Source organism: Pseudoliparis swirei, chromosome 22, assembly GCF_029220125.1.
Source record: "Pseudoliparis swirei isolate HS2019 ecotype Mariana Trench chromosome 22, NWPU_hadal_v1, whole genome shotgun sequence".
Taxonomy (NCBI): domain Eukaryota; kingdom Metazoa; phylum Chordata; class Actinopteri; order Perciformes; family Liparidae; genus Pseudoliparis; species Pseudoliparis swirei.
In genome coordinates this window covers 12,133,529-12,149,978 of record NC_079409.1, presented here as the reverse complement: position 1 = coordinate 12,149,978, position 16,450 = coordinate 12,133,529, and the positions used below count along the sequence as shown (strand labels likewise).

Sequence of the window (16,450 nt, the reverse complement as noted above, 5' to 3'; positions counted from 1 at the left end):
ACAGGAAATTCTGATGAAAAAGAAATGTGTTTTTTATAGATTTAAAAATAAAAATAAAATAAAATGATGGCTAGGCTTTTCTGGTGAAAAGAACAACCTACTTTTCACGAGAACCCTCTGTGCATGTTAATATGTGTAGATTTATAGTATGCGTGAGGACATCAAAAACCGGCCAGCTAACATGTATTTTTTCATAACGTCCTCACCACGGGGTCGTAATCCCAGAGCTGGTTGCCTTTGAGGTGATGGCACTTGAGCATCATGACGGGTCCGTTGAGCTTGGACACGTCCAGACACAAGTCATCTGTCCTGATCTCCTTGTTGGCCGTGGAGGAGAAAACCTGCATGTCACACAAACGGATTCAAGATCTCAAAACACACGGACAGCTTTCTTCTCTCCTTCCTGTGAACTGCTGGTGAATCAGGAGCCGCGGCTCGACTCAAAGCTCCCTGCAAATGTCTGAGCTTCTCACTCCGAGCGATTGGTTTACAACTAGGAATACTGACACAGAATAATCGTAAAAAATGTTTACCGTTTATGCTTTTTTTGCTTATTTAATGTCAGTTTTGATTCTATATGATGTTATTTCCCCTTCCTCGGATACCTGGTTGCCTCCCATGCCGTGGCAGTTGAAAATGCCGACTTTCTCATTCTCCTTGCGGGCCATGTTGTCCAGGCACTGGTTGGTCTCCACGTTGCGGATCTGATCAGAAGACACACAGAAACCGCATTGAGCAAATCATGACGAGTACATAAAACAAACCCTTTAATTCAGTCATTGTGTCTGCCTGGGTTCCAGCATCAAGGCCGTGAATCACAGGCGCTTCTGTGTCTGTCTGACAGCAATAACAGTATCTCAAAATGTGTGAGTCAGCTGGTGTGAGAGTGCGAGTGAGTTTACCTCTCCCAGGGAGTAATAGTGTCTGGGGATCTGCGAGTCGGGGTAGACGTTCTCCAAGAACCAACTGAAGGGTTTACATTGGAGCTTTTGTCTCAGCGCCGAGCGAGATGTGATGTCACCGTAGTCCACTTTGGTCACACCTGGACACAAGCACATGCAGACACAGATGTTAACATGGAGGTCAGTAACTCTATGGCCCCAAAACACATTCAAACAATCCAGTATTTGTTGAGTGGCTGCGAAATTCAGTTTTCCATGCAAGCCGTATTCAACGCGTGTCAATAGTAGAATGAGGCCCCACGTGATTTGAAGCACCCAGACCAGGGCTGCACATGTAAGTACTTGATCAATCATTAGTAACATCAAGGATCAATACATTCATTCATTGTTAACAATACTTTTGCTATTAGCAAAAAATACTCAATACAATCTATTATTTAGTATTTATTACAAATTCTCTGACAACCTATAAAAGCTTTAAAAAAGAGTTATCAAACACATTAAATATAATTGAATATATCAGGTTACATGTAGCATCTAAACACTGCAATAAGAAAAAAAAGAACTTAACAAATACCTGTCCCAACTTGTTCTTGTTGAGGAGAATTAGCGTGTCATCATAATTAGGTGTAACTCAGGAGTAACACAGAGTTAGGTGTAACACAATCACTCCAGCGGGTGTATACAATTTCATATTTCTTTCTATATTTGAAGCCATAATTGCAGTTTTTGAATGGAGCTTCAAATATCTGTTCGATGAGGAAGTCGTTTTGACAATAACAGAGCAGCGCTCCCTTGTGGGGAATCTGCAGCCTGCTAGGCAGAAGTCAAAAGTCATTTTTAAGCCATTTATTATTATTTTCTACATTACTGACTTATGCTCCACTCTTGCTAGTCTCTCCTTTGCCAGCGCGCGTGTGTGTGTGTGTGTGTGCAAGTCAATAGATGCTTCTTAGCGTGAAATGACTCCCCGTGCCCCATCCTTCGCTGTTGAGTCACCGCCGCAATATCACACTCCTCTGGGTTAATGGACACATCTCACCTGCCACGGAGATTCAGCTCCACACATGAGCACAGACGCACACTCCCACTCACCAGGAGAGATGATGTAGAAGAAGTTTTTAAATTCATCCATCCAGACTTCGGCCAGGCGCCGGTTGTTTTTGTTGATGATCTGTCCCGTTCCTCCGGGGAACGTGTAGGGCGTCGCCTTTCTGAACACGTGGCCCACGTGAGAGCACGTGACGATCTCCAGCGTCCCGCCGCACTGCCAGATCTGTGGAACACAGACAGATTTGGCATCAACACACGTATACGACACACACCGCGTGGAATAATCAGACTGTAAGGCCTCTTCTGGGAGACGGATGTTCGCCAGCCGGGATGACGCCTGGCAAAATATTAGTCTCGTCAACAATTTAGTCCGGGAAGTCAAACTTCTAAATGTAAGGTGCATGTGTGTTGCCCGCCCTTTGCGTGGAAGAATACAGTCATGCCAACTGGCTACGGGTGTGTTCACTCACTCTGAAAGAGATTTCCAGGTTCTCTCCACCCCAGATGTCCATGCCTGCGTCATACGTGCCAATCTCCTGGAAATAATCTCTGTCTATGGAGAACAAGCCACCTGCCATGGTGGGAGTCCTGGAGAGAGACAGGACAGGCAAGAGCGAGGCGGGTTAGTGGCACTTAAGTCCTGCTTTCTAAAGGTCACATGGTATCTACAGATCCAATCAGAGTTTGATGTTTCTCCACTTCTTGGCTGTTTTCCTGTTATTTCATTCTCTGTGTTTCTGCTCACTTCTCTGTTGTGTGCCTCGAGGCTCCGCCCTCTTTTCTCCCTATCACAGAACAGTTTCCTCCATTGTCGATCAGGCTTATTTTCTTACTGCCTGTTTTTGCTTCATCTACCAACACACAATACACATACAAGCAAACAACAGACACGGGTGAAACATATCCTGAGGGCACACGCGGCAAAGCTTTGGCTGAAAGTGGGAAATAATGCGCAACACCAATCGCAGCACAGATGTTTACAATCACAGACAATAACTGAAAACTAAAACAACGTGGTGTATTATTAATAGACACGTGTGCTTTTCTTTGAACTGTAAACATATCAAAGCTCTCTAAACCCTTCCGCTCACAATTAAATCAATATTGTTACAAGACTCAAAACACATCACGGTTAAACAAACACTGATGTACATCGTAGCGCAAAACGATTTCTAATTAAAGTTTCATCTTTCACTTCCAACGAGTCACATAAAAACATGTTTAGCAAAAAGACTGACTTTGAAATAGACACTGCTACAATAAAAACATAAACAACGACTGTAAGTACAGGGCAAACACACATCCTTTCATCTTTTGGTCTGACGGAGTCCCAGCACCTAATTGACACGAGGTAATTACATATGTTCAAAGGATTCTCCACAAGACTTTTTAAGACCGCGAACGTCTGCTTGTTACGTCCAAGAGAAATGATCTAAGTGACCACAGAGGTGTGGCGCTGCGCTGTAAACTCAAAGTCAGGTGATGAGCACATAAACAACCAGTGAGGCGGTGGCGGTTTCCTCCTGAGTCGTCACTCTGAGGCTCCTCAGACTGAGACAGCAGCAGGCCTGTAGCTAAGGAAGGAACGACTTATAGTAGTCATTAAATACCAAATTCACATGTGAGAAGTTGAAAGCACATCATTGTGACTCTACTGATCGATTCTACGCATTTCCAACGAGCAAATCCGATACTATGGAGCTAAGTTTGTGCTCGACTGAAATCTGATACCCAAGCTTCATTCTGAAAACTTGTTTACGATCAAAAGTGTTTAAATCTTCTCAGTAATATATAACTAATTCAACAGAACAGGATTTATTTACATAATAAGTCTGAAGTACTTTTGACTTTCCTACCCAGACCTTGCAACCCAACTGTGAAGAAACACCGACAAGAGTTCCATAAGATGTATTATGTGTGACCTTCTAATGTCAAGCATCCTTAAAAAACAAGAGCAGGAAGAAGAGATGATAGACAGGCAGAAATAAGTTTGTGAGTTTAGTATCAGGGTCCAAGCCGTGAGAAATGAAACAAGGAACACAACTGCACTGACTCCTATATACAGGGTTCTTACACATTTTGACCAATGGATTTCCAGGACTTTAAACCAAATTTCCATGACCAAACTGAAATCTCGGTATAAACATGAACAATTTAGAAAATGTTGTGTATTGAGAGCGTACGCCGGCTTATATTTTGAGCGTCTTTCTTTAAAAAAAAAATTATTATTTCAAACTCGGCGTAAATAAACATGTGATTATAACAAATTTCCATGACTTTTCCAAAACTTTGATGATTTAAGTTTTTTCCATGACTTTTCCAGGCCTGGAAATGACCATTTTAAAATTCCATGACTTTTCCAGGTTTTCCATGACCGTACGAACCCTGTATATAATATGACTTATTGTCTTAAGCTACACAGTTAGGTTCAACGCATTCTTTCAGCATTTATTCCTGAAAGGCATTTTATAATAATTAACTGTGGTAAATGAAATGGTGAAGTACGATTATTCTGCACGGATCAGTTGTAAAAGCCTAACGGCAGCGCTGCAGCTCACGGGCTACGAGTTATTTGAAACAACTGACTGACAGTTACTATGAATGATCATGTGCTATTTCACTAATGACTACATTTTGTCCTGGAGGCAAATTCTCTTTCCACTTGACTCCCCAGAGAGCGGTAAGGGTCAGCTGCACAACTGGTAGAGGCATGAAATAACAATAAGAAGCTTCAAAAAGGAAAGTCACACCCCGGCCGCCCCGCTGCGTCACCCACCTGACGGGCAGCGTGCGGTCCCCTTTGCGCCGGTCCATCTCTCTCTGGGGAACGGGGTACCAGCGGAAGTTGAGTTTCCAGTTGAAGCCCCCGTACGTCATGTCGGATCCTGCCATGTATTCGAACGTATCGTCGCTGATCACGTCGATGATGGGGCACACCACTGTTCTCCTACGGCAGACACACAACACATCAGCACAAACGTCCATCAGCCTGCTTTTCATAGCCGTGGGCGGTCATCAATCACAGCTAAGTGCTCATCTGCAAGGTGCGGCACCTCCAGAACCAAAAGCCATTTCACAACGGCTGAGTCTTCATCGGCCATCACTCAAAACACCCTCTTAAATCCTGTGTGTGTGTGTGTGTGTATATACTTGAGTACCTGCTTGCTGGGAGTAGTAAACAAAGAAAACTAAATTAAGCATAACATAAACACAGGGAAGCTCCCTGCAGGCTCAACAATAGTTCATTGATTTTTTCTTATGCTTACCATGTATGTATGACATGAGTGTGTGTGTGTGTGTGTGTGTGTGTGTGCGTGTCTGTATCTTACTTGTCTTGCTTGATGCGGATGAGCAGAGGCTCAAGCCACCCTATCGTGCATTCACAATGAGCGTCCAGAAAGGTTATAACCTAGAACCATGGAGAGGAAACATGAGACAAACCCAACGGTGCACACACTAGACGTGAGCAGGTCGCTGGGTGGTGGATGTCATATCGGTGCATGTGCACACACACACACACACACACACACCTGGCCAGTGGAGAGGGACGCTCCCTTGAGGCGAGCACGAATAAGTCCAGAGCGCTGATCCATTCTCACCACTTTGACAGGGACTTCCAGCCTTCTGACATACTGCTCCAACGGCCGCTTCAGGAAGTCTTAAACCAATCAAATAAAGACTGATATGCAATAAAAGAATCCAATAAACACACACGCATAAAACACACACTACAGATGACAGATTACGAGCCACTTCTCCAAACTATTTATTGTGGAGCAGCAGAGATAAAGTGTAACTGCACGTTTGTGTTTTTGACCGTGTGAATGTGTTTTAGCATGTCCCTTCTACCTGCAGAGTCCCCTCCCCCACACACACACACTCTAAATGTGCACGATCCAACCTGATGTCCCATAGGGTGAAATGGTGCTGTGTGGAGGCGGATGGGGGGGGGGGGGATTGAGGGTAATAACAGAGTGTAATCCCTGCGGCTGGCGAATTAAAGACCTAATCGCCCCCAAACAGGGATTAGCAGCATTGCACAGGGTGGAGTGACACACACACACACACACACAAAAACACACACACACACACACACACACACACACACACACACACACACACACACACACACACACACACACACACACACACACACACACACACACACACACACACACACACACACACACACACACACACACACACAGGCTGTTGGGCACACACTTACACACACATGCACAAATACAGCTACACACAGAAACTCAACAAAATCATACAGTAACGCAAAAAAATAGGTTAAGCCTCAAACAAGAGGCACAAGCGGGGAAGGAATGTCTACCCTGTGTGTGTGTGTGTGTGTGTGTGTGTGTTTGGGTACCTCTCTCGCTGGCATCGTCCACGAGGAGAATCTCCTCCAGCAGTGTGTGAGGCGATCGGTCGATGACGGAGTGGACGGTCCGCAGCAGCGTGCTCCACGCCTCATTGTGAAATACAATCACCACGCTGGTGCGGGGAAGATCATCGGGGTACAACTTGTTCTTACACCTACCAAGAGAAAAACCAGAAAGAAACCCTTAATGCCAAAAAGCTGCTTACAACGTGGAATAATAGAGAGACAGACAACACACTTTTTAAATGACAGCGAGGCGTCGTGTGATGGAAGCGTTGAACCGACACAAGTGGCCGCGCGGAGATAACCACACGAGCAAAAAGTGAAGTTGTCGGCTTCAAAGGCACAAACGAAACTGACAGAGGGAGAGGAGCGAGAAACACCGCGGCCCAGACATCACAGTCCGTCTGACTGGAGGAGACGGCTCCAGAGAGTCACTGGAGCGCTGAACAAGAGGGTCGTAAACATCGACCAGTAGAATCACTGCATTAATCAGATCACCATAAATATCTTCAAACACTGAACACTGAGGGTGAATCATGCGCGAGCAGACCCAGCGTATATTCCCAAATTTAGACGGAGATAGACAGAAATAGTGGGTCGGGATGATGACAGTTGATTAGTGATGCTAATTAGAGTGCGAGTCATTGTCATAGCAGTGTAACACACACACACACACACCCTTTGAGAAGGAGAGTGGGCATGAATGAGACAAGAGAAGATGGATGTTAGTGTCACAGACTCTTTGGAGGAGTTCTCTACAGTATTAGCTGGAGTCGTGTTTGCATTGTTTCGGCAATTCAGTAAAACATTTGTGTTATTTAAATGACACCTGACCTCTTTACAAAGGATAGTTATTAATTTAAGATTGATTGTGTTTCACCCTGGCAGCAATTGATGAAGATTTATTTTATTTTAGTATGAAAGTCATCCTGCTTGACTCAGTAAGTCCAACATCGTGGCAATCGCCTTCATTTCCTAAAGTTATTAGTAGTTTTGTGGTAAAGTCGTACATATTCCCATCTGACTATTAAAAGGATTCTTTCGTGAATTTCTAGAAACTCTACTGTGGTATTATAAGACATTAGTCATGTTTATGATATTTTATACAGTAACAGAACATTGTATCCATATTGCAGCTTATAAAGACTTTGATTACTTTGGCCAACAAAAACAGTTTTAGGGTCGCAAGAAAGACAATCTTTCAATGTGCGGGTTCCTCCATGAGTGAACCAGTGATTGATGACATTGTAGACAGAGTTATGCAGATTCCATTATAGATGCTGCACAAAATACCCACACACTCACACAACACCCTGCAGTACATCGCCGCTTTGCCGAGGCTTTACAGAATGATGTCACTGAAGCGTTCAAATCCTTCATAACCATCTCACCAGCAGCTCTGAAAGCATGCTCCTTCCGTTGGAAATAAGTCACATATTACAGATGGATTGATTTGCACGACAGATGGCAGAAAATACAGACTAGTCCAATTCCAAATGAATAACAAACGTTACTCTCCAAGAAGAAAAAAACAAACAAAACACGCATCACTTTCGCCGGAGGACAAGTTGGAGTCACGGGAGAAAGAGGCTCTCTGACCTGAACCCGCCTCACAGTCAAAGTGTTTCTGTCAAAAGACGCTCGGCGAGCGGCTCCAACCGGCATCCATTCAGGACTCAACTGGTGCCAGCTCGCGACTTCCTTCCTCTGACGGCTTCAATAGCCGAATGGAATATGATCCCTCATCAGAACTTCCTCCCCGCTCGCGATCGTCCCCGGGAACGCTTCCTCTCTCTGCCGCGGATTCTGACAGAAGGAATGTAACGGCGACAGAGGAGAGGAGGTCAAGAATGCTCTCCATCCTGCAGCTGGAGCCTGTTAGATAACGCACACAGCGGTTCTCGGGCTGCGGGGTGCGTGTGCGGGAGTCCTCTCTGGTAGGAAGGGAGGTCGATGATCCACAAGGTGAAAACAGAGACGCACTAAGAGTCTCTCAGCGTCTACACGCCTCCGGTCATTACTTCCCTCCTCTCTGTTTTCACAAACACAACAACCGATACGTTGCACTTTTCAGACATAATCTTCTCTGTGTAGCTGATGGAAACCAAAACATGTTTAGACACGTGAACGCATCATGTCACATGATGTGGGTTTAAATGAGGAGGGGTTGTGAGTCCTGTGGATCTGGCACCAGCGAAGCAGGGGAATGAGTTTCAGGCCGTTTCTCCAACCGGTGGATTATGGGGATGGGCGGGCAGACGGGTGATTTAACGGCATCACTCTCGCAACATTAATCGAAGGCCCACACACGCATATGTAAATACATACATCTATATACTATGTGCATTCTCGGAACAATTATTAAAGGATAACATTTTCAGAACATTTGAAGGTGTCTGAAAGGTGTGGTCATGAAAAGTGTTTTCCTATACTGTAGATCTCCCCACGCACACACACACACACACACACACACACACACTGAAATGTGACTCAATGACTGCACTGCTGACAATAATGAAAATAGACCAACAGCGAGTTTCCACTTCAAAGTTTCAGCTAATGGTGACCTGTGGCGATGATAAATCCATTTCCCTAAACCTGCCGACCACACGCACACGCACACGCACACACACAGACACACACCTTGATATTGACTTGGTCTTATCTCCTAATTGGAAAAGCAGATAGACAGAGAAGGCTGAGTGAAAACACACCTAGTAATCAACTCTCGCTCAAAGACTAAAACCCATTTCACGGATCAATGTCCTTTTTCTTTCCCGCCCGTAGTGTGCATGTGCCCTGCCTGTCAGTCTTGTGTCAGTCAGTCAGTCTTTCTGTCTATCACTTAGAAAACCTTCATTACTGATCTATGCATGTTCCACTACTGAAGCGCATAAAGGGGCAATGGGGCTTGGAGGCGGAGCTGCTTTCCACCTGCTTGAACTAACCGTGACATATTTTCCAAGCTGCTGGATGGATGCACACCTGTCTGCTGCTCTGACTTCCTCTCTCTGCCTGTCTGATGACTGAACAACCTGCAGCCATGTGCACTGACAGAGACTTAAGTGAGACTAAACTCCTCATTAACTCCTTGAGATTTGCACATAGCTAGTATTACTGAAAAATACATTTGCTTTGAAACTAGACAGTGAGGGATCAGTCTCTAAGGTGAACCACTGGGTTATCGGCCATTGAGATAAAAGTAAAGTTATTTGAGTCCCAGTTACATACTATATATTATACATGCATATATATTATATTATTATTATATGCGTTTATAATATATATATATATTATACATATTATATTTATATATATTATACATGCATATATATTATATTATTATTATATTATATGCATTTATAATATATATATATATTATTTATATATATTATACATGCATATATATTATATATATATATATGTGTTTATAAGATATATAATATATATTATACATATATATTATACATATTATATATAATGTATATAATACATACTATATAATATATATATATATTTTGTTATATATATAGTATGTAACTGGGACTTAAATAACACTGCCTTTATCTCAATGGCCAATAGCCTAGTATGTATGTGTATATATATATATATATATATATATATATATATATATACACATACACATGCCTCTCTAGCCTAACTTATGCATCTATTCATTTGTCATTAATCATGACCGTAACTACCCTTTTACAGGGGCTCACTGTGTGACTGATTCCAGGTTTGAGGCCATTGCGGTTCTTAACTGACCACTAGTGTGATGATGTCAACATACAACGCCAGTGAGAGCCATTTTGAGAGCACGTAATGAATGGCGTGATCAAACAGGACAGATGATGAGCTGCAGGGAGGCTGCTCACCCTTCCAGGCGGACGTCAGGCAGTGACCGATTGAGAGCGATCATCTCCGAGGCCATGAGGTTGAACTGATTGATCTTAAACATCTCCTTCATCTTCTCCTGGTTATCCTTCGGGATCACCACCGGCTTTCCGCCTTCTCCGGGCCCGTCCCGCGGCCTGGTCATGGCATCTGCAGCAGATACACACACACACACATAAGACACACCGAGTGTGCTGGAGGATGCAAGAATGCGGCGTCTCCGTGATCACCTGCGTGGCAACATATGCTCACCTTGTCTCCCTGGCAGTCCTCTCTCTCTTTTGTCGTCACACTTGTTGCACTCGCTGAAGTAGAGCAGAATGAACATATCCAGCATCACCCACACCAGAGAAGTGGCCAAAACCACCTTACAGTAAGCGAACCTCCGCATCCTAATGAAGTAATGGGAGACAGAAGGGGAGAGGAGAGAAGTTGAGGGGAGGAGAGAAGGAGAGTTCCGAGCTACACACACAATCACAGGCTTTTCCAAAGTTCTGCAGAAGAGATCACGTTTAATTGCTCCTCACTCCCCGAAACCTCCACCCCTCCCACATTGCTACCCTGAAGTATCTTCCCAACGCCTCCACTTCTCTTTGCTCCGGTCAGTTTGTCCGTCTGACTCTCAGCACGTACCCGCGGGCTGTTGATCAGCGCCGATCCAAATGGTCACCGTCACACTCAGAGAGCCTCACAATGAGCACGGTGCCGGATGTCTGTCTCACATCATTAAAAGAGAAAAATAGGATATCTATTCATGTGTTTTTGTCAAGGTTTATAGATAAGGTTTGTGCCAGGCACCATTATAACAGTGAACAGTAACATGTGTGCTGAAGAGAGGACGTGTCACGGTCTCCAAGGAAAGCTTTGGTTGCTATCAAGTATCAAACACATGTACACGGAGTTCTCAAACACGCTGCAGTGTACAAGCCCATCTACTCTCATTATACATGCAACATACCAGATCCGTGTGTGCGAAAGGTTAGTCAGACACACACCTGCCGGTAAGCATGCAAACACACACACACAGAGCAGAGAGAGAGGCTGTGAGCGTAATGGCTTTTCTTTGGCAGGCGGAGCGAGTGAGAGACCGACACAGCCACATTAAAATTCCGCTGCTCTCCTTTCCTTCTCTCCTCCAGAACCATCTCTCCCCTCTTTGGCTGATTCTCTGCCTGAGTGATCCCTCAGGTTGCAGAAGGGACTAAATTCATTTGGCTACGCTGATTTCTTTTGTGTCCCTGAGAGGTAAAAAAAAAAAAGGTTTGTGCATAGTTAGCTTAGCTTAGCTTTGCAGCCACAGAGGACGAAAAGTGCCGAGCAGCAATTCTAAATTCCTCCTGATGGGATTGTGGTGGCACAAAGCGCCGTCCACAGCAGAACATGTGAAAATGTGTCTGTCCTCTCAAAGTTGATCTTTTTCCTGTTGAGCCAAAGCGTTTCCATGTCCGATGATGTAATAGTTTGACTAGTTTAGTCAGTTAAAGCTATGTTAAAGTCTCAAACTTGTCACACGATAGAGGAACACATATTGCGGACCACAGCCACCAAAATCATGAACATTTTAATAAATACTTGCTAGTTGTGAGAAGAAAGCTGCAACAAAGTCAATAACAAGGAGCACTAGTATGTGATATGGTCGTGACAACTGCTGCAGTTTGATAAAAAGCCAATCACTCAACTCAGATGCTGAACCAGAGACGTCTCTCAGCTCTCGAGTTGCGTAACCTCTCGAGATGTTATCTCACTTGTTGAGAAAAAGAATATGGTGCATAGAAACCACAGATAGATGCAACGCTCCGCTCTCTCATTACCAGAGAAGAGAATCATCGAATCAAACTACAGCAACAAGGGTTTTGACCATGTTAATGAAAGAGCATTATGTCACAACTGATTAAACATGAATCACATTTGTTATGGACAAAACAATTGATGGAGAAAATCATCAACAGATACTTATAGTCTGATTTAACATTGCCATTCCGCCTTGTATATACTTTCTTAAGTCACTTTCTTAAACTTCTTAGACCGTTGCACTGTTTTGTTTTGTATTGTATTGTGTTGTAATGTATATTTTGTGTAAGCACACTGAGAGTCACTTTACCAAGTCAAATTCCTTGTTTGTTTAAACTTACTTGGCCAATAAAACTGATTCTGATTCTGATTAATTGCGGTGGTGTCGTAGTGCCTAGCACTGTCGCCTCACAGCAAGAGGGCCGTGGGTTCAATTCCCGGGCGGGGCGGTCCTTCTGTGTGGAGGCAGCATGTTCTCCCCGTGGCAGCGTGGGCTTCCTCCGGGTTCTCCCAGTCCAAAGACATGCAGTCAGGTTAATTGATGTCTAAATTGCCCGTAGGTGTGAATGGTTGTGTGTCTCTATGTGAGCCCTGAGATGGACTGGCGACCCGTCCAGGGTGAACCCTGCCTTCGCCCAATGTCAGCTGGGATCGGCTCCAGCGCCCTAATGAGGAGAAGTGGTTTGGATGGATCGTTGCAACCCTCATTTAAATAGTTTGCAAAGAACTTTGGTTTGCCGACATGTAGTCATAATCATGTGTGTGTGTGTGTGTGTGTGTGGGGGGGGGGGGGGGGGGGGGGTAGTATGGCATGTTCACGCATTGACTGCAGTTATGGTTCACTCACACACATGTTTCTACTGCAGTTAAGTGGAGAGAGAGCACACGGGTGGCGGCCAGGTGCTCTGCGGTATGTTACTGTATCTTATAGCTGTCACCCGTCAGCTTTCATCCGTCTACTTTCTTTGATATACAACATGTTTTTTCTCTGTAACAGTTAAGGGTTTTCTGGGCTTCCCACCACATCCCCAATACACTGAAAACTCTCCGACAGTGGAGAAAACCAACATAAAAACAAAATAAACGTGGTAGTTATAAAACACATTCAGGTATTGTCCTGTAAAGTAACAGTAAGTTCATTCACAGATCCTCCCGGATATCCTCGAAGAATTCGTCAAATTGCTTGTCTCACTGTTTAGATGACTCCTGAATTCTTGAAATTCCAACATCAGTGGGAAGCCTGAATCTCTCTCTCTCTCTCTCTCGCTCTCTCTCTCGCTCTCTCTCTCTCTCTTGCCCTCTCTCTCTCGCTCTCTCTCGCTCTCTCTCGCTCTCTCGCTCTCTCTCTCGCTCTCTCTCTCTCTCTCTCTCGCTCTCTCTCGCTCTCTCTCTCTCTCTCTCGCTCTCTCTCGCTCTCTCGCTCTCTCTCGCTCTCTCTCTCCTCTTTCCCGTCTGTCTGAACACTGCTGGACTCTACCAGCCTCAGACGACCTCCGAGCAGCAACGTGACACAACCTGATATCACAGCAGGAACTTGGATCCCTTTCACCTTTGCTCGCGCGCAGGCAGAGCGAAGCACATCTGCCAAACACATACCGGTGCCCTTGGGATGAGACGCCGACATGGAGGCACTCCATCACAGGAGGGCACACATGTATTCCTGCTCACAAACCAGTCTCATCAAAATGCTGTCAGAGGTGTCAACTGGTTTCCCAGAATGCCATTTGATCACAGCGGATGTGAAAGAAGCAGACAGCAGCACTTCGAGCAGTCGCAGAAAAGATTTACACTACCGTTCAAAAGTTTGGGATCACTTAGAAATGACTTTATTTTTCAAAGAAAAAAGAAGTTTTTAAAGATAAAATTAAATAAATTAAAAATCAAAAAACACTCTTACATTGTTAATGTGGTAAATGATTCTAGGTTGAAGTGTCTGGTCTGGTTTCTGGTATATAGAGGTCAGTCCATCATAGATCCACACTATATCACAGTGTTCTATGGTACATTGTGTTTGGTTAAGTTTGCTAAAGACTAATATCGATTAGAAAACCCTCAACCTTGTGCAATTATAACTGAACAAACAAACAGTTATGCTGGTGATATGTTACTGGCCTGGCCTCTGCTTTTGCTTGAAGTTTGTAGAAAAATTAATAAATTCAAATATTAATCATTATTTCTTGTTGTGTTCTTGACTATATTTTATATTCATTTGATAAATAAAAGTGTGATTTTTCATGGAAGACACGAAATTTTGAACGGTAGTGTATATGCGTGTACATTGACTTAACGCGCTTTCCATTGCCGTCTCCGAGCCGTGTCTCTCCACTCACTCTATTTCTAATCAGGCATGGCAGAGGACACCTCAGGTCTGCTCTGTGCTCACTGCCTTGGGCCCTGCTTCTCTGTGTGTGTTGCATGTGTGTGAATGTGTGCCAGTTTAGTTTATGTTGGGCGCTGGTCTCTTTGAAGTTTCTCTTTAACAGCTTGGCTCCCTGTGACATTAGACACACACACACACACACACACATCTCTGCGCTCTCTCCTTAATCCCTGAACAGATCACATTCCCTCCATCTTTCCTTTATATCTCCATCCTGGACATTTCGCTCTCAGCCACCCCACCCCCACTCCCGTGTTTGTCCCTTAGTGATGCCGTCTCTTTTCAAGAGCGGTTGCCATCACTACTTCCCTACAAGAACACAATTCCCCCTTTTCCATCCTTCTGTGTGTCTCTCTTTATTCCCCCTCCTCTTCTCCACGGGCTTCATCCTTCTTTAGAGATTGCACAACCAGAGTTTCTCACAACTACTTGTAAAATCCGAAGTGAGAGAATCACTCGCTCCGTGACCGGGAACGGGGAGCCTCCCTCCTGGGGATTTCATGTTTATATGTGAAAAATAAAATTAGTGGCGGAGGGAGGACGATAGTAAATATAAAGGAGCGAAATGAGAGCGGAGGATTTATGAGTTACTAATCAACACCAAGTTTGTGCTGCCAATTCATATAATAAACTGCAAACAGTGCATTTGGTTGTGCTGCCTAGTTTATACTTCATGAAACCAGATGATGTCTAATCTAACTACTTTATCCTTCACAAACAAGTGTGTACAACAGCCTGCTGCCGTTTGAAGCATCGTCAATGAGGATCAGAAATCAGAGATGGTGCTATTCAAGTGCACACGCTGTCTAGTTGGGTCATATTGACTTGAAAAGCTCAACAGTTTCCAAGACAACGCTGATGGGAGCGCCGATTGTTAGAACTGTTGTTCTGCTTCTCAAATGAAGCCGAACGAGGAACAGGCTAATATTAAGGAAGGGAAGCGGAACAAGGCGGCCTGAAGCCCGTCTGCTCTCGATGGAGTACAGGACGTACACCATCGCTCCTGGCCAAAAGGCTGGGCTCAGTTCATTCTCAGGTCATCACTTTGATTGCAGACCACACCTGGTTAAATATAAGAAGGAGAGCAAGAGGAGGACTGTGACAGAGAGAGAGGCCTGCCATCGGTTCAGAGGGAGAAAGAGAGGAGACACAGTGCATGTGTCTGTGGTTCATAGAATGTATTGTGTACTAGTCTAGATGTACAATATATATGAATATATATGTGTATATATATATTAGGGCTGTCAGCGTTAACGCGTTAATCTATGCGATTAATTTGGCCGCGTTAACGCACTAAAATATTTTAACGCAATTAACGCAACTTTGTTTACTTCCGGTGTTCGTTGAAGTTTTTACACTCAAGCCGAGTGTCAAGCCGCGGCAGTACGGTTTAACACTGTTTCCGTTTTTAAAACAATTATTTTTCCGCGAAAATAAGAAGCAGAAATCAGTTTAAACTCGTGGATGAATCAGTTAGGTTTCCTCCTGCTCCTCCTTCCTCCCGTCTCCCCCTCTGATACACAGAGGAACGAAGGGGCGACGTGTCGGGGGACGCGGCGCGGAAAGAACTCGTCACACGAAACCTTCACCGTGATTGGTCAATCCGTTTGTCTGTCAACATTTTGGGAAAAAAATAACCAATGAACACTCAGTAAATCACAAAGGACCTCCCACCTCACGGGTAAGGCTCTATAGCAGCCTGTCAGTCAGAGAACCAGAGAACACGGCGCCAGGACAACTGAGCCTCATTGAATAGAGCTGAGATTGTTCTGGAATGTTTGATGTATAACACGTGGGTATGTGTCATATGCAAACGCCTTTAAAAGGTGAATTTAAATTTTTTTGTAAAATGGAGAAAATTCCCCCAGCCGCCAGAGGGTGAACAGGACATATTTGAATGTCAGTCAGTTACCAAGGCCTCTGGTTCTGCTTATGTTCAGTGTTAAAGATGACAGGACCAATGGGGTCTCAATATAGGCCTACTTCTTTTTTTTTTACTAATCTGATGTTTCACTGAAGAAACAATTTATCATC

The 16,450-nt window shown here is 44.2% G+C and overlaps 1 protein-coding gene across 1 annotated transcript in view; it reads right to left on the bottom strand.

Moving 5' to 3' along the window:
* Positions 1-16,450, bottom strand: part of galnt1 (UDP-N-acetyl-alpha-D-galactosamine:polypeptide N-acetylgalactosaminyltransferase 1) — a 38,707-nt gene that overhangs the window by 3,587 nt on the left and 18,670 nt on the right. The window contains exons 3-13 of the mRNA XM_056445195.1: positions 10,498-10,637; positions 10,227-10,395; positions 6,334-6,500; positions 5,486-5,613; positions 5,285-5,364; positions 4,732-4,902; positions 2,426-2,543; positions 1,998-2,178; positions 903-1,042; positions 606-704; positions 207-341 (exon numbers count right to left, since the gene is read on the bottom strand). Coding sequence (XP_056301170.1) covers positions 207-341; positions 606-704; positions 903-1,042; positions 1,998-2,178; positions 2,426-2,543; positions 4,732-4,902; positions 5,285-5,364; positions 5,486-5,613; positions 6,334-6,500; positions 10,227-10,395; positions 10,498-10,636 — 1,527 coding nt within the window. The 5' untranslated portion in view covers position 10,637. The remainder of the gene's footprint in view (positions 1-206; positions 342-605; positions 705-902; positions 1,043-1,997; positions 2,179-2,425; positions 2,544-4,731; positions 4,903-5,284; positions 5,365-5,485; positions 5,614-6,333; positions 6,501-10,226; positions 10,396-10,497; positions 10,638-16,450) is intronic.